The following is an 18,989-nucleotide window of genomic DNA, read 5'->3' on the forward strand; positions in this document are numbered from 1 at the left end:
ATCCTACAAGACTGCCCCACACACACACACACTGCAGACGCCACTTCCAAGTCCAGGTTATCAGCTGTGCTTCTGAGGGACCAGCTATAGATTGGAAGTTCCAACAACTCCCTTCTTGGGTTCAATTAACTTGCTAGAGCAGCTCACAGAACTCAGAGAAACATTTTACTTACTAGATTACTGGTTTATTATAAAAGGATATAATTCAGGAACAGCCAAGATGGAAGAAATGCACAGGGCAAGGTGTGGGGAAAGAGTGTGGAGTTTCCATGCCCTCTCCAGGTGCACCACTCTCCCCAAATCTCTACGTGCCCACCAACCAGGAAGCTCTCAGAGCCCTGTCCTTTTGGGGTTTTATGGAGGCTTTATTACATAGGCACAATTGATCAAATCATTGACCATTGACAATTGATTCAACCTCCAGGCCCTCCCTCCTCCCTGGAGGTCAGGGGGTGGGACTGAAGGTTCCAACCCTAATCACATGGTTGGCTCCTCTGGCAACCAGCTCCCATCCTCAGGTGCTTTCCAGAAGTCATCTCATTAACATAACAAAAGATACTTTTTATCACTCTTATCACTCAAGAAATTCCAAGGGTTTTGGGAGCTCTGTGTCAGGAATGGGATAAAGACCAAATATATATTTCTTATTACAACCACAATATCACAGCTTTGAAACAATAAAAATAATTTACATAATCATAAATAAAATTAAATTTTAAAAAATGATGTATTTCATAAACAAACAAATGCCTGAAAAGGCATTATTTCTTCAAGGATCAACCCAACAGTAATGAGCACCCCTAGTGCCCAGATTATGTCTCTAAATACCATTTCCTGCTAAGAGAAACCAGTGCTCCCTTGAGAAATAGCAGGTTCTTGGTCTGGAGCAGAAAATTAACAAAGTGAGTGAGGAACCTCTTGTTACTCCAAAAAGCAAGGACGCTATCCAGGACAGCTGTGTTATGTCAAAAGGACTCAGGAGCCAATTATTAAAGATTCCATTAGAATATCTTCATTTGCAACTCCTTATGACTAATGAGTCTAGGCAACGATCCTCAATGCCCACTCACATCACAAAAAAAAAAGAGACAACCAGATATTATGTACCTCCTGATGAAAGTACACAACATCATCTATGAAGTATTCTTGTGCAAAAGATGTGCACAATCTAGTCAAGCGTCAAGATACATGTACCAATTTGCAGGGGATGGAAGAAGATATTAAATGACATCATGGAGATGCAATTAGCAAAATCCAGGTCATAGAACGCTACAAGATGAACAATTATTTCTTCAACAAATAAACTGCAAGAAAAAAAGAGAGTGTGTAAATCTGTAAATTAACAGAGAAAAGGCTATGGGCCTGATTTAAACAAACAAATTGTTTAAAAATTTTTATGAGACATTGAGGAAATTTGAACATGGATGGGATATTTTATGATATTTTGGAATTATTTTGATCTTTGTTAATGGGATAATGGTATTGTGGTTACAAAAACAAAATATATGATACATGAATTGTATACAGTCAGGTATTTACTTCAAAATTTTCAGGTGTGGGAAAGATCTGAGTGAGGATATAGAAGAAACAATATTGTCCAAGACTTTGTAATTGTAGAGTCTGGGTCATGGGTACATGGGGGTTCATTATATAATTCTTTTTACTTTTTTATATGTTCATATTTTCCACAATAAAAAGTCCACTTAAAAGGCAAAATCATCTGAGTTAAAAATACTTTTGGATGTAACTCTGATAACTTTTCCTATCACTTATGTTACCAAGCAATGGACTCACTCTGCTCACCGTGATCTGAGCCAATCAATCACAATGAGTTAGGGATCGAGAAAGTTTTAATTCAATTAGCCAGCATAACTGGGAAGATGGCAGACTAATGTCTCAAAAAACCATCTTCAAAGATTACAGAATCTTGAGGCAGTTATATAGGGAAAATGGGCAGTAAGGAGGAGGTCCAGGGATGTTGGTCTCCAGGTGTAATGGGCTCCAGGCATCACATTGTTCCATTCTTCTGTCAGCTGTGATGGATACCTTGTAGGTGTGTTTCCCACACACTTACAAGGTGGTGGTCAGCCTGTTCCTGGAGAGAAACTCATAGAATAAAGTTTTAATTTATCAAGCTGTAGTACACGCGTAAGTGGAGACCGTAAATAGCGGGGACATGTGAATGTTTTTAGAGTACCTGCAGAGCAAGGAGTAGTCACACAGGGGAGAGGCTGGGGCCATTTGTTCTAACAAGATGGCCTCACTTATGCTCACTTACACTGGCATGATTATTGCACTAGCCAAGTGTTCCATTTCTTCTAGAGTCAAATTTTGGTAATTTATATATAATGCTGTGAAGAAAAAATGTATTCATTAGAATTTTTCTTAGAGAATAAAATAAATAAGTCCACTCTGTATAGAAGGTAAGGCTGTAAGCAACTCTGACTGCGGGAAGAACAATCATACCTGGTAAAAAAAAAAAAAAAAGTGAGGAATTTCTTGGTTGCATCTGAAAGAAAATGAGGGGAGAGAGAGAGGAAGGAAGAGAGCAGCGATGACAGAGAGAAAGATGGCAGATGGCCATGCAGTGCGGGATTAAAGCCTTTCCCATTACTCTTAAAATGAACGAAAATAGTCTATACGAAATCAAAGCCTTAATTATATCTAACATCTAGTGAGCATTTACAATGGTCAGTCACTTTTCTAAGCACTGTATACATATTAGCTCATTCAGTCTTCATTACAACTCTATGAAGTAAGAATTATCACCACTGTTTTCTAAATCAGGAAACTGAGGCACAGAGAGGTTACATATTTTTCCCGTGTGACACAACTAGTAAAAAGTGGGGCCAGGATTAAAACTCAGGATCAAAGGCAGTGTGGCTCCAGGGCCCGCACTCTTTGGCCATTATACCCCAGGGCAGGTTCAGAAAACTACTGCCCACAGGCCAAACACAGCCAGGAGCCTGGATCTGTACACCCTTTTCTTCTCTTTCCGGGGGGCTGCCCTGTTCAGGGCCCCGGCGCACCACCTGCGAGGATGCCGCAGACGATGCCTCCCGCGCCCGCCGCTCCCTCGGGACTGGGGGCCGGTTCGGGAGCCAGGGGGTCGCGGGGCCTGGGGGACCGGCTGGGGGGGCGCGGGGTCTGGGGGGCCGGCTGGGGGCGCAGCAGCAGCGGCGCCGCCCACTGCGCTGCACTGCACGGAGACGCCGCGGCGCGGGCCCTGCGGGGCGAGGCCGGGCTGACCCGCGAGCGAAGGGCCGTGAGCTCCGCCCGCTGGTGCTGTCGAAGTCCTCGGCGGCCGTCCGCGGCCCGGGGCCTGGAAAGATGACGAGGCCGCCCCCGGGAGGAGGACGGCGGGGAGGGAGGCCAAGGTAGACCCCGCCCCTGCCGCCCCGCCCTCGCGCCCTTGCCCTTGACCTTGGCGGCGAGCAGGTGGGTCGGGGTACCGGTACCGTAGGGGGCGCGCGCACAGAGAACCGACTGACACCTCGTCCTCCAGAGCATTCTCAGGGGCAGCCCCATTAAAGTTTTTACATTTTTAAAAGGTTACAAAAATAAGAAGGATGAGGAGGAGAAGGAGTAACGTATGTGCCCACAGAGACTAAAATATCTGCTATCTGGCGGGTTACAGAAAAAGCTGACCAACCCAGGCTCTGGTGCCTTGTGGTCTGAGTGGTTTCCAAGTGGAAAATGGAAAAGGGGCAGATTGACTCATGTTAGATGTTGCTGGGAAAGTAAGGCTGCAGGAGTGTGGATGCTTAGAAAAGTATGAACAAATCACAAAATCTCAAAGCATCAGAATTTCTTTGGATTGTCACAAGCAAATAGAAGTAGCATTTGACCCCAAATCAACCATCTCCGAGGGGTGAAAGCTACAATTATGTTTTTATATACATTTGTCAAAAATTTTCTGTCTCTTTGTGGGTTTCAAAATTATTTGCATAGAGTATTTCATGGAATTGTATTAAACTATATTAACATCCATATTTGTAGTTACATATCTCAATAAATGTTCACATATTTTACCTCATTTAATTTGTCAGAGATTTGTATATTTTATTTTTTCAAAGACATAGTTCTCAGAGTTACTCAATTGTAGATTTTTTTGTGCGTGTGTGAGGAAGACCAGCCCTGAGCTACCATCTGATGCCAATCCTCCTCTTTTTTGCTGAGGAAGATTGGCCCTGGGCTAATATCCGTGCCCATCTTCCTCTACTTTATATAGGATGCTGCCACAGCATGGCTTGACAAGTGGTGTATCGGTGGGCGCCCGGGGTTCTGAACCTGCAAACCCCGGGCTGCCGAAGCAGAGCTCGCACACTTAACCACTTGGCCACTGGGCCAGCCCCAATTGTAGATATTTTATAGTTCATTAATATTTTATGTTACTTTTATATTTTAGATTTTCTTCTTACTTTCTATTTTTTTAAAATAACTGCAGAACTGAAGGCTATACTTTTACCACTTTGCACAGCTTTGGTTACCTCCAAAATATTTTGGGGGTAGGGGAGAGGGAGAATGTGATGCTATTTTAAAAATTATTATTAATGGAGCAATATATCCTATGCTCACAAAACAGCTCTTGAGAAATACAAAGAATACAGATACTATAAAACAAAGCAAAGTTCAGGCAATGATTTTAAAACAGAACATATTACAAATGACATTATATGATTGTGTAAATGTGCTTCAAAGTAATCGAGGATGGGAGGCAGATATAGAAGTAACAAGATTCTCCGTGAGTTGATCGTCGGTGAAGCTGCGTGATGTCTATTTGGGAGCTCATTATACTAACCTCTTTACTTTTGTAGATGGCTGAGATTATTCATAATTTAAAATTTTTTAAATAAAGCTTAAAAAGTGACTAAATAGACCAATTCTAAATTTCCAGTGTGGCAAAATTTGATGCAGTTGCAAGACAAGTTTAATAAAGTGAATTTTTTTTCCTTGATGTCAAAAAAAAATTACACTACTAAATTTGTGCCTGGTAATTTCAACCAAACACTGTAGCATCCCCCACCCTCCAGCCCCCAAAGAACAACATAGATATCTGTCAGGGTTTTGGATTTTACCCTACTTAGAAGCTAATAAGAGCCTGTTACTGTTTTATAAATATTGGCAGAAGACACAAGACTCCTAGGTCATGGAAAAGGACTTTATTACTCTTGGCACAGCAAGCAGCATGAGCATTAAGTCCTTGCCCCAGGTCCCACGGGGGTGATGTGCAGGGGCCCAGAAGAATGTAATATAATACATGGGTTTGTGTCATAGATGAAGAATACTGAGCTTGGAAATTCACCACTTGTATACCATGACCCAGACTAGACAATTATAAATTCTTAGACGATGTTGTTTCATCTATACCCTCACTGAACTCTCCCCTCACCCCGCCCAATAATTTTGAAGCAAATGCCTTGCTTTACATAATTTCAACCCTCAAGATTGCTCACTGTAGACACAACCCTGAGGAATGGCATCAGTAAAGAGCAGTCAGGACCTTGCATTCTTGGCATATCCAGCAAAAATGTGCAGGATGCTCAGGGCCCATGGAAGATTGCCTTCCCCATCAATCCTCCTGTTGTGCCTACATGTCTTGGGTTCTGGCAGACTTTCACAAAAGTATGTCACTCTGTTGGCTGCTTTGATTAATTTAACCAACAGAGGCTAGAACTAAATCTGTCTACATTTGTCTCATACAGTATTTAATTACAGCTACTATCAACAGGACTCCAAACAACAAGATGAAGTTACCCTGCAGTATTGACCTCAAATATGCCTTCCAGGGTCCTGGACTCAGACAACTGTCCCAGGGGAGACCAGGGGACTTTATTTCAGACAGTCAGGACATAGTCTAGTCTAAGGCCAGTCCATTATCCATTACAACCCACACCGGGGAGTTTGCAGTGGACTGCTGATCTTTGGCGTCATTGCCAATAATCACAGGAGGCAATAGATGGGCCAAAAACAACCTGCGTCCCCAGTGGAGACATTCCATGGCTCATTTCCAGCCATATGCAAACATATACCCCAAACAGGTAACTCCTCTCAAGATTGTCATTAAATTTGATTTGGATCAGCATTACATTGGTTTGGCTAAGTCCCACGGGCAGTGTCACCAAGTGGTTGTAGCCTCCTTTCCCACACACAGCATAACCTAAGACCTCTCAAGCATCAGAGAAGCATGTGAATTTGCAACAGTCAGAATGAAACGAGGTTGTACCAGTCCACGTGTTTGTACCTGTTTAAAGGGGTCCGTGTTGAGAGCCGCTATTGATGGCATCAGCACAGCAGAATAATTCAGGGTCAGCCATGTTCACAGATTGTCAGCTGCAGTTGCTGTTTGACTCAAGTGGCAGTGTTGGATGTAGGCAACAAAGAGATTATTAATTGCCCCCACCCTTGTACATCTGGGGTCTAAGGTGTTTCCACCACAGGTGCCAGGGGGTTTAATCTATCAGTCTATAGTCTTCCAAGTGGCAGACCAGATAGCAGAACAGACAGCTAAATCATTGGCAATATCTCAAGAGTCAGTAAAAAATATGTTTCCGCATAGGGTGTATTGGTCTGGGTTATGAGAATGGCCTTGAGTTCTGCCCCCTGAGTGGACAGCCACACCAATTTTCAGGATGGCACATATGGAGCAGCAGCTGAACGGCTGCAGCAGCCCCGTGGACGCTAACAGTTTTCAACTCAGCCAGACCACCAGTAAACCAGGCCCAGGCATTAAAGTGAACCTCTGTGAATTGAGGGCCCCCCTGAGCCAGTGGCCTTACTTCAGGCAGTATAATGCCAATGAAGTTTCTCCAAAGCAGTAGCTGCCACTTTTTCATATAAACCGGGATGCTGCGGGGGCCAGGCCACTGCATCCTTGAATATCCAATTTTCCATTTGACAAGTGAGGTATTTTGGACATTTTCATTATTAGTTGTCAAGTCTGAGTTGATGCACCCCAAAATGAGGACATCAGATTGCAGAGTCACAAGTCCTCCATGGTCAGACCAACAAGAGCTGGGCAACAGGTCAATAGCCGCCCCGCTTTGTAAAGAAGTGTACTTGATGCCTGCGTCAGGCAGGTGGCGATGTTATACTAGGAAATTGCCTCTGCATTCGGCAACCATTAAGTCTTTTAAGTAAAGCTGTGATTTCCATTTCTTCTCAGATTTTAAATTCTTTTTGCCAGCACACTGGGAAGAGGACAGAGATTACCTCTCTACATGCCACAGTCACTGAATGGGAGAATCCCTTCTGGACTTCAGGAGCATTCGCAATACAAGCATGTACAACATAAACATCAGTGCGTGTTTAGCAGTGAAAGACACAATAGTACTCTGAATCTGCCCAAAAGGTCCTCCCTACAACGTCACTTTAATTTTTCTTCTTCACAGAAAACGTTTCCCAAACCCCATGGGTTGAATTTTGGACGCCTTTCCCCTTTCTACAAAAGGGATCCTCAACCTTGGCATTATTGACATTTTGGGCCAGATAATTTTTTGTTTGGGGTGGCGTCCTGTGCCCTGGAAGATGTTTAGCAGCATCCCTGCTTCTACCCACTAGATGCAAGTAGAACACTCAACCCCCCTCCGCTTGTGACAATCAAAGATGTCTCCAGACATTGTCAAGTGCCCCCTGGGGGCCTGGGGAGGTGCTAAATCACCCTAGTTGAGAACCTCGCCCTGTGGGTACGTGGACGAATGGACCAAGAAGTCCAACAGGCGCACCAGGGGCTACAGCTGCTGGACGTCCAGAAAAGGGGTGGTGTGCAGATGGAGGGAGAGGAGACAGGCTGTGAAGGATGGCTTTTCTTATCCTTTGTGTCTTCAAGCCAGGCTCAAAACCAGTTCCCTTGCACCCATTACTGCAGCTTCCCCCACAGTCCTCAGGGCCTTTACCCACCCTTGTATCCAGCACCCCCAACTAGCTGGGTGGGATTGTGACCTGGGAACCTATATACAACACCACCAAAAATATTTGAGTTTCTCCCCTCCTTGAAGTTCCCCAAGCATACTCAGCTTATTCCTTATAGCAGCTGAAGTTGGGGTATGGGGGGAAGGGAGGAGTCGGGAGGTACCAAGGGACAAAGCAATTCCATGATAGTAAGAAAGGCTTTGAATTAACTTTCAGTTTCAAGCAGCTACCAGCAGCTTGGGCTCATCCAAATGAAGACCTGTTTTTGGTCCACCTGAAGCTCTATCTCCTTTTTGCTGACATCATTTACTTAAGCTTTGGGGATCCCTCGACTCAGCAGCTGCACCCACTTTTGGCTGCCCCACTTTTGCTGCCCTGTTGTCATATAATACCCCTTTTGTCTCCTGCTCTTGAAGACAGTCAGCCCAATCAAAACATCATTTGGGTGGATTGTTTCAATCCTGCCTCTTGCCACTTAGCCTCTAAATATTCATTAACAGATAGGACAATGGAGGATCCTTACTCACCACTTGGGTGAGAGCATTCACTGCTGGATCCTGGAGAGTCTTCCCGCATCCACTAACACAGCCCAGGGGGTCTTCCAAAAAGGCATGTCTCTGCCAGCATCCCATCTTGTCACCAAAACTGTCAGGCTCTGAGATTTTACCCTCCACAAGCTAATAATTTAGCCTATTACTGTTCCGTGGACATTGGCAGAAGACACAAGATTCTTGGGTCAGAGATACAGTACTTTATTACTCACTCATGTAATGTTGCCTCAGTTCCCCATGGGGACAACAGGTAGAGGCCCAGGTGGGTGCTATGTAGATAGTGAGTTTGCTTTGAAGCTAAGGAAAAGTGAGCTCAGGGAATCTACTGTTTTTATAGTAACTGGAAGACAGGTCCGAAAAAAATACCCAGAATGAAGGACAAAGAGACTAAAGGATGGAAAAGAGCATAAGAGACATAGAGGCTACAGTAGGACGTTAAAAAAGTAGTTAAACCAATATGTGAAAGCAGTCTCTTCATAAACCGGAAATGGAAGTGAGTCCAATCAGTGCCAAATTTGCTATTTATTTTAGTTATCATTTGTCAATGTTACCAAATCACTTTCTGGAAAAAAATATTAAATACGTCAGAAGCAGCTACCTCAGAACAATGACATGACTGCTCCTGATTTCGAAACCTCCATCCCCCAGGATGAGGAGCCGCTTTCCCTGTGTGCACCTGGATTCAGGTCTGCAGCGGGGAGCTCTGTGCTATCATCAGGGAGAAGCAGCCCTGAAGACAAGTGAATAAGGAATTCCAGACTATACGGTGATAGCCAAGTTTCCCTCCTAGAACATTTAAGTTCTTCTTTCTGCAAAGAATAAATAATTTATACCCTCAGGGTATCCAATGATTTCACTTAAATAAAACGGTATTTGGTTGCATAGAGTTTAAAAGCACAAACCCTGGAGTTAGACTAGTCTTTGCTCAAACCGAAGCATCACCACCTACAAGTGATGTGACCTGAGAAAGTGATGTCATCACCCGAATCTCAGTTTCCTCGTGTGAAATGGCAACAATGTCACCAGCCTCAAGGTTGTTGTGAAGATTCGATGGGACATTTAATCACATTTGGCTTTTATTAGTTATGTTGAGGGGAATGGTGCTTAATTGCACAGCAGGTGGCCAAAGGATCCTGGTTCCCTGGGAAGGCTGCTCAGGGATTCAGGCACTCAGGCAGTAAGAAAGAGGGCACGAAAATTAGGAATATGACAGGCTTAGGGGGTGGCCGTTGGATATTTGTGGGGGGCCAAAATGAGGCTAAGAACTGCCTTTCCTTATCACGGATACAACATTTTTTAAGAGGAACAGAAAACATTTATTTCAAATCTCCTCTGGTGTGAGGAAGACATACAGTCAGTGATGAACTTAGATAATCCAGAGTTCCCTCAAACAAGAATTCCAGGAAGGACCTCCTTCTATTTCATTCATTGCCATACAGATATCTCCTCTCTGTGCCACGCTAGAGAAGGCCGAACAGCACGCAGGCCAACAGGAAACAATAGAGCAGGAGACAGAAAGAAACTGACAGTAACTCAACAAACTGGAACTGAGCACGTACCGTGTGCCGGGCTCCGTGTTAGGGGTGACGAACAAGCTGGCATGGTCCCGCCCTCACGGAGTGTATATTTCCAGGTGGCAGCTCCCTGGTGCCAATCTGTGGACACACTAGAGCAGAACCACCTGCAGTATTTAGATTCCTCAGACTCAGCACAGATCCCACCCCTGACCTTAGGAATCAGATGTTCTAGAAGGTGGGGGACATGGGAGGCTATACTTTTAATAAGTGCTCTCTGGTGATTCTAAGAATCACCCAGTTTGGGAACCACCACTGATGTTTCTCGAAGAGTGGTCAGATCATCAAACGCAGTCTCTCTAAAGAGCGCAGCATAGGACTGCGTGTTTTCAGTGCACCTCGAGGTTTGAGAACCATTGTGGTAGACTGCCTTTCTCTTACACTACTTCCCTTCTATTAAATAACGTGTGTGAAAGTGCATAATGAATTACAAAGCCTGACACAAAGTTAGTTGGGCCTTGTTTTTAGGACCTTTCTATAAACTGAGAAAGTCCAGTCTACACAAGTAAGTGAAGTCAGTGTGAATATATTGAGGCATTCCTCAGAGCTTAATAGGTCTCCGACCATCCTCATGCTTCTTCTTATAGTAGCAGAAGCTTCTGGCAGATAAGACTGGTAGCACAGTGCTGTTATCTCAGCTGGAGGCCCTCCTGCCGCTGGCCCCTGGAGCAGACCTGCAGCGCCTGAGCAGTTACCACACCTGGATGGCTTCCTCTCAGAAGGTCCATACAGTATACACACCCCTTCAGGCCACTTGCAGAATTTTTTCTATCATGACAGAATATTTATCAGGCAGACCTTGTATGAGTGTAGTAATATGATTCTAAACACCTGAAATGTTTAGCTTTCTCAACACACCATGAAATCCAAATTCAAGATGTGGGATTCAGGCTGAGGAAGAAACTGGACGGGTAGGAGGGGACAGACAGACGACTAGAGAAGATGCTCAATTCCCATTTTAGATGCGAAGAAGGGCAAGTGCCTTTGGGAAATCCAGGTGGCGATGCCCCGCAACTGGCTAGAAATAGTGTGTGGCGATCTCAAGAGGGTTAGGATCAATGAGAGTGACATAGCGGACTTCAGCTAGAGGCGGCAGGGAGTTTGCATAGAGAGAAAATAAATACGGAAAGACTCATCAGTGTAGGGAGCAACATGTGAAGTAGTGAAGGGGCCTGAGAAAGGGGGATCAAAGAAGAAGTGAATCATGACAGCGGAGTGCTCTGAAGCCAAAAGGAGGTTAAAATTTCAAGGAAAGACTAGTCACCAGTGAATATACCACAGAGCAGTCAGCAAGGACAAGAACAGAAGAGAGGCCACTGGATTTGCAATCCTATGTCACTGGTGACATTCCCAAGAGCAACAGAGCAGAGTGATGTGGGAATTATTTCCTTCATTTTTTTTTTTTTAGTTAAATTTTTATTGAGGTAACATTGGTTCACAGCATTATATACATTTCAGGTGTACATCATTATATTTTGACTTCTGTATAACTACATCGTGTTCACCACCCAAAGTCCAACAGACATCTGTCATTGCACACATGTGCTCTTTCACTCTATTCACCCTCCCCCCTCCCTCCTTCCCCTCTGGTAACCACCAATCTATTCTCTGTGTCTATGTGTTTGCTTGTTGTTGTTGTTTTTTTATCTTCCACAAATGAATGAAATCATATGGTATTTGACTTTTTCCAGCCAAATTATTTCACTTAACATAATGCCTTCGAGGTCAATCCATGTTGTCGCAAATGGCAAGATTTCATCTTTTTCTATGGTTGAATAGTATTCCATTGTGTATATATACCACCTCTTCTTTATCCATTCATCCATTGATGGGCACCTAGGTTGTTTCCAAGTCTTGGCTATTGTGAATAATGCTTTAATGAATACAGGGTTACAGATATCTTTTTGAATTAGTGTCTTCGTGTTCTTTGGATAAATACCTAGAAGTGGAATAGCTTGATCATATGGTACTTCTATTTTAAATTTTTTGAAGAATCTCCATACTGTTTTCCATAGTGGCTGTACCAGTTTACATTCCCACCAGTGTATAAGGGTTCCCTTTTCTCCATATCCTCTCCAATACTTGTTATTTCTTGTCTTGTTAATAATAGCCATTCTGACGGCATAAGGTGATATCTCATTGTGGTTTTGATTTGCATTTCCCTAATAATTAGTGATGTTGAACATCTTTTCATGTGCCTGTTGGCCATCTGTATATCTTCTTTGGAAAAATGTTCAGATCTTTTGCCCATTTTTTAATTAGGTTGTTTGTTTCTTTGTTGTTGAGATGTATGAGTTCTTTATATATTTTGGGTATTAACCCCTTACCAGATATATGGTTTGCAAATACCTTTTCCCAAATGTTATGTTGTCTTTTCATTTTGTTGCTGGTTTCCTTTGCTGTGCAGAAGCTTTTTAGTTTGATGTAGTCCCATTTGTTTATTTTTTCTTTTATTTCCCTTACCTGGTGAGACATAGTATTCAAAAATACGCTGCTAAGACTGATGTCGAAGACCGTATTGCCTATATTTTCTTCAAGAAGTTTCATGGTTTCAGGTCTTACATTCAAGTCTTTAATCCATTTTGAGTTAATTTTTGTGTATGGTGTAAGATAATGGTCTAATTTTTGTGTATGGTGTAAGATAATGGTCTACTTTCACTCTTTTGCATGTGGCTGTCCAGTTTTCCCAACACCATTCATTGAAGAGACTTTCCTTTCTCCATGGTATGTTCTTGGCTCCTTTGTTGAAAATTAGGTGTTCATAGATGTGACTTTATCTCTGGGCTCTCAATTCTGTTCCATTGATCTGTGTGTCTGTTTTTGTACCCGTACCATGCTGTTTTGATTACTATAGCTTTGCAGTAGATTTTGAAATCAGGGAGTGTGATACCTCCAGCTTTGTTCTTTTTTCTCAGGATTACTTTGGCTTTTCCTTCATATTTTTGGCTAGTGTTTACCAATAAATTTCAATTCCGTTTATAGTTCTGATTTAATTATTTTCTGTAAAGGATTATCATTTCTCATATTGTATGTATGTTATCATTGAACACCAAGAAGTTTTGCTTTCTGAAGGGCTGCCTCAATAAGAATCAAAGTTTAGCTGGATATGTTTTCTTCCCTGCTGCCAGCCTTCCACCCACTCTTGCCTTCCCCATACTCTCTCTAACCTCCAAGGAGACGCTAGAATTATTATTTTTCAGGGTTTGTGGTGAATCTCTGGCATATGGTGGACACTCAAGGAAAGTTCGTTCAATGAATATGAACGGAAGGAATTTAGGAAGTGGGTGGGAAGAAAGTCTTCTCCCATACTGGAAATATAGTTAATATTCTCTCTCTAAAAATTAAGCATAACCCTTTATATTTAAAAATTAAATATAACTAGGGGATGCTGTACCCTATAGTGTAGCAAGATGAGAAAACAGTGGACTTGGGAGTCAGCCAGGCCTGAGGACTGAATCCCAGCTCTGGGACATCTCATATCTGCAAAATGGGGTAATAGTCCTCATTTCATAGGGCAGTTGGAAAGAGTCAAATTAAATACCATATGTAAAGATCCAACTATAGGGCCCCGCAGAGTAAGAGCGTGGTAACTCAAAGCAGTGGAGATTAGTATTAGCTGTTAGTTGTTCATCTTATAAGCTGTTTATTCAGATACTCAAGATAGAAAACGACAGTAACTTTCCATATAAGTCGGGCATGAAAACCTCACCCACCACCACCTTTCACCTAGAAAGATCTAATCACTTTGGACTCATATTTGCCTGAGAGGGCGCAACTCCAACCGACCTATGGAAAACAGGTCCTGTGAGGAAATCCCACTCCGTGTCAACTCGCAGTACTTCTCTGACTCCAACCGCTAAACAACCTGCATTATAAAGTGTTGCTACACGTTAAAAAAAAATAAAAATTACACATAGAAACTTTGCATTGGTAACCATGGAAACACTGACGTCCGTCCTACCGTATCTGCGTGACCACATGCCCACTTGGCACGCTTTGCAAGGAGTTAAGGCGGGGCAGGGGAGCAAGGGGGTGAGGGGGCGAGGCGGTGGGACGGGGCTAGGTGAGCGCAGGTGCCGGAGCACCAAATAACGCAGCCTCCACCGTTACGGCCGAATCATTTTGTAAAGCTGCATGTCTTCCCACCCCTTCGGCTCACTCTCTAGCGCGAGCTGGGCAGTCCCACTCCATGCCCTGGTCCCCGGCCCTGGGCGCGCAGAAGTGGACCCGGGAGGCGCTCGGCCGCTTCCTGCCGCTGACCGATTAGCGACCGTCCCCTCCCGGCCAGGGCGAAGTCCTTCCAGCCTGGTGGGGGCGGGGGAGCCGGCGCAGACTCCGCCCGCCCTCGGCCGCGGCCCGGCCGGTCCCAACCCGGCGCGCCCCGCCCCGCCCATCGGCCGGTGGCCCGGGGGCGACAGGGGGCGGAGCGCGGAGGCGGCGGCGGCTGGAACCGCGCGGCGCACGGGAGCGCGCCCCGCAGCCCGTCCCGGCCCGCAGTCGGACCCCGCCGTGCCGCCCGCGGTGAGTCCCAGCCCGGCCCCGCCACCGCCCGGCGGAGCGCCGGCGCCCTGTGCCCGGGCGGGGCGGCCTCCTCCGCGGCGCCGGGCCCCTTCCCCGCGCGGGGCCGAGCGCGCAGCGGCCGGCGCGGGGAGTCCGGGAGGGCCGGAGGAGCAGCGGGACCTTCCTGTGCGCTGACCGCTCCGCCCCGTCCCCGGCCTGAGCCGCGCCGGGCACCGGGGGCGGGGCTGGAAGTGGCTCTGCTCGTTCCGCTTTGCCTCGGCTGTGCGGGCCGTCCGGAGAGTCCTCACTCGGAGGGTGTGCGGGCCGCGCCGGGGAGCCCTCTCCCCAGGAGGGTGTGCGGGCCGCGCCGGGGAGCCTTCTCCCCAGGAGGGTGTGCGGGCCGCGCCGGGGAGCCCTCACCCCAGGAGGGTGTGCGGGCCGCACCGGGGAGTCCTCACCCCAGGAGGGTGTGCGGGCCATGCGGGGGAGTGCTCACCCCAGAAGGGTGTGCAGGCCACGCCAGCAAGTCCTCACCCGAGGAGGGTGTGCTGGGCACGCCGGAGAGTCCTCACCCCAGGAGAGTGTGCGGGCCACACCGGGGAGTCCTCACCAAGCCCGGGCCAGCCACATAGGGAAATCCTCACTGAGGAGCCCGCAGATTGGAGAATCCACACCAAGTGATAAAGGGAAAATGGGGTGAGGGGAAGAGACCCCTGGGTGGAAAGGTTGGGCACAGAGCCCACACTAATTGATTCAGAGATCCGGGAGGGAGCATGGGGTGCCTTTCCTAACTCAGCCAGCACATCAGAATGACACATCTTCCTTCTTGTAACATACATAAGCCTCCTTCCCTGGGTGTGTGTTGCCGGGGGAGGGGGGCATGTGGGGGTGGAGAGTTGGGGGGGAGCAGCCTCTAGAACAATTCTCAAACTTTTGGGGGGCTCAGAAACCCCTTTGCACTCTTAAAAATTAGTATAGTAAGGAACTTTTGTTTATGTGGGTTACATCTTTCCATATTTATGTTATATAAGTAAAACTGAGAAATTTTTACTATATTTCATAATTCTTTTAAAAATAGTGGACCTAACATAACATATGTTTATGAAAATAATCATATTTTCCAAAACAGGATGTTACTGAGAAAAGTGGCATTGTTTTATATTTTTGCAAATCCCTTTAATGTCAGGTTTAATGGAAAGCAACTGGATTCTTATATCTGCTTCTGTTGCAATATTGCATGTCATGTAGCCTCTGGAAAATTCCACTGTATACTCCTGAAAACGTGAGGGTGAAAAAGGCAGAGAGCATCTTGGTTTGATTATGAAGGTGGTTTTGACCCTGTGGATCCCTGGAGTCCCCTGCCCCACACTTTGAGAACCACTGGTGTGGGAAATGCTTTGGAGGCTTAAATCAGTGGGCCTGCTTCTTGTTTGTGATCCTTTCTCTGAATGGAAACACACACCGCCCTGTGGCATGGACAGTGTTAACCTCTGGTATTTGGGACCAAGCCTGACCTCATTTGCAAACCAGGTACTAGATCCCCACAAAAGTGAACATGAGCCCTGCTGGCCTCCTGAAAGCTCGGCAAGGCTTGGTTGTTTCTGTGCCTGCAGAGCTGACCTGTCTGTGCGTGCAGATTGTAGCAGTGATGTGGCATACGGGACCTGAGGGTTCACAGAAGAACCCACGGGGAGCCTGTGCCAAGTGTGTAGAGGTTTGGGTGAGAGTTACTAAGTAGTCAAGAAGTTATCTCCCAAAGAACAGAGAGGCGTGCTTTTGCCCTGCTTTCCTCGTGTTCATTTCTGTTTGTAGTCGTGCAGCTTTGAGCTTATTGGAATATGATTCCCCAATCTTGGTGCTCTTTCACTTTCCACTTTCAGAGGTTTGTCACTGTGAGTGGCCCTTCCTCAGCCCCTGCCAGAAAGCAATGTCCTGCCTCTTGGCATGTGGTAGGTGGGATCCCTCACTGGATTGTTTCCTTGGCTTCACGCTCTGTCAGCACAGGTTCCAGATAGAAATTACATGCGTATATACCCCAAAGGAAAATAATACTCTGGCCCTGTCTTCTCTTTTGTTCCTCCATCCACAGAGCCTCAGGTACTCTGATGAAGCAGCTCGGATGCTGCGCGATACTTTAGAAATGGTGCAAGCACACGAGCGTGTCGCATCTGTTGTTGCACTGTCCACAGATGGGAGAAGGGGAGGGATCCACCCTCTGAGCACTTGCCGTGTTCTTTGTGTAGAACTCCACTTTGGTGGTGAGACCTCGTTCCTTCGTCCCTGCAGTCGGTATTACTGACCGTGCTTACCGAGTGCCCAGGTCTGTACTGGACACTGGGGAAGGTAGTGAGCACAGATTGGTGAGATACAGTCCCTGTCTTTCTGGAGCTTAGAGTCCGGGAGCTTAAGTAACTGCTGGTTGATTGAGACAGTGCACTGTCGGCGTGTTCCTGTGCAACATGGCCCTACGTGAAGAACAATACCCCAGCCAAATGTGGGCTTCAGAGCTCCCTGAGCACCACTCAGAGAGCCAGAGTGCCAAACTGTGAAGGTAGTGATGAAACCAACCTTTATTACCACGTGCCTGGCAGAGAACTTCATTTGCCGTCCTCCCTCCACTCTTCCCTTTATGGAGGAAGTGCCTCCCCGTTACAGCCAAACTCTGTACAGAGAAATATGCTCCAGCCTCGTCCCAGCCACTGGCCCAGTCTTGGGCAAGACACTTTCTGCCTCTGGGCCTTGGTGTCTTGTCTTTAAAGTGAGGGATTGGCCCATTGATGTCCCAATGGGGACACTGCATGTGTCCCAAGGAGCCAGTGGTTTGCTGGAGCTGGTTTGCATTAGCGTTTGTGCGCATCTCTTTCCAATTCCTTGTTCAGTGGCATTGCTTCTTTTAACTTGAAATATGCCATTATGGGACTATTTATACCATGGAAATAGGCAAATGCTACAAATCAGGGCCTTTTTTTCCCCCCCTGAAGAGCAAGTTGTTAAACATTTACCAGCAAACCGTTGCTATTGTCAGAGCCAGGGTGCTTTTTGTTTGTGTTTTAATCGAAAGCAAACTCTTTAGCCTGGACAAAAACACTGGATATGGGAGGTGTGATTCAAGTCCTCCAAAACTGTTGATAGGGAAAAAACTGTCTTCACCACATCCTGGAACATGGGTCAGCACACTTTTCTGTCAAGGGACAGAAGTAAGTATGTTAGGCTTTGTGGGCTGTGCCATCTCTGTTACAACACTCAGCTTTGCTGTTGCAGTGTGAAAGCAGCCACAGGCAATATGCAAACGAATGGGCACAGCTGGGTCCTCATAAAACTTTATTTACACAGCAGGTGCTAGGCCGTAGGTTGTAGACCCCTGTCCTAGAATGTCAGAACAGGAGCCAGGCTTCAAGGAGGTAGTCTCATGGAAAAGGAAGTTCTTCAGGACTTTATGCCTGAATATCAAGGACTTGATACTCCAAGATAGCTGGAAGTGGCAACTGCAAAAGATTTGGAATCAAATGAAGAAGAATCCACAGTCAGTTGTTTAATGGAAGGCCAAGTATGTCGAAGTTTTGAGGACACAGCCGTGGGTGGGAAGTGGGGGTCTTTATTCCCAGCTGCCTCTCTGGAGCCATCTCAGGCATTATGCTGGGATGGATGGACCTGCATCTAACCAAGTGTGTGAATTTGGGGTGTTCTGCAAAAATCAGTAGTCTCTCTAATAGCTATTCTGATTCCAGGGGCGGGGACAAAGGAAATGCTAAAAAAAAAGGAAGGAGAATCCTCATCATATCTGTAAATATGTATATGTATATGTACATTGTACTGTACTGTATGTATACTGTATATGTACGTTGGGGGTATGTACACATATGTGTACAGGTGTCTCCTGCTATCCGAAAGTTCACTTTATGCCACTTCGCTTTTACTAAAGACCTACGTCAGTACGTACCGGTTTTCGCTAACTGAAGGAAATCCAAAGAGGATTTTCGCTTTTATGAAAAAAGGCAAAAAGCAAAGGTAGCATTCAGCATTTGTTTCGCAGCGAGCCGTCATAGAGGCTGAGCAGCCAAGCATACAAGCAGTGAAGTATTTCAAGCTTCCACATCAGCCGGTGAGGAAATCGGCCTTCGACATGGATGCCAGCTGATATAGAACAGGGTGTAGACGTTAGTGACCTGCCTGCCCTGATGGGTTCAGGTGACCATGAGATGTTAATAGATGACCCTCTTCCTCTCTCTCCTCCACCCCAGTCTCCTGTACCTCCCATCACTCCAGCCTCTGACGACTCAGCCTAACACACCATCATCACCACCACCACCTGTGAACCTTCCAGTGTGCTCGCTGTCTTCCCCATTCCGGTAAGTGACACTACACTGTACATATGTTAGTTCTACTTTATGTAGGCTGTGTATTTGTCATATCATGCCTGCTTCACGATATGTTATTGTTATTTTAGGTTTTA

General features: G+C 45.9%; 1 protein-coding gene across 4 annotated transcripts in view; it reads left to right on the forward strand.

Annotated features, from left to right (window-relative positions):
• Positions 1–14,493: 14,493 nt before the first annotated feature.
• The window catches only part of ACO1 (aconitase 1), a 64,420-nt gene continuing 59,924 nt past the window's right edge, over positions 14,494–18,989 (forward strand). Inside the window, exons 1-2 of one of the 4 annotated variants that reach the window (XM_058565938.1) lie at positions 14,494–14,557; positions 18,778–18,885. Coding sequence is in view for 2 of the 4 variants with exons in the window: in XM_058565937.1 (XP_058421920.1) it covers positions 18,746–18,885 (140 nt within the window). In the remaining 2 variants the exon portion in view is untranslated. Of the gene's footprint in view, positions 14,558–18,370; positions 18,886–18,989 lie in introns of those variants that run through there. The other 3 variants (XM_058565937.1, XM_058565935.1, XM_058565936.1) reach the window with 3 other exon arrangements.

The sequence above is a fragment of the Diceros bicornis genome, chromosome 22, assembly GCF_020826845.1.
Source record: "Diceros bicornis minor isolate mBicDic1 chromosome 22, mDicBic1.mat.cur, whole genome shotgun sequence".
Classification (NCBI taxonomy): domain Eukaryota; kingdom Metazoa; phylum Chordata; class Mammalia; order Perissodactyla; family Rhinocerotidae; genus Diceros; species Diceros bicornis.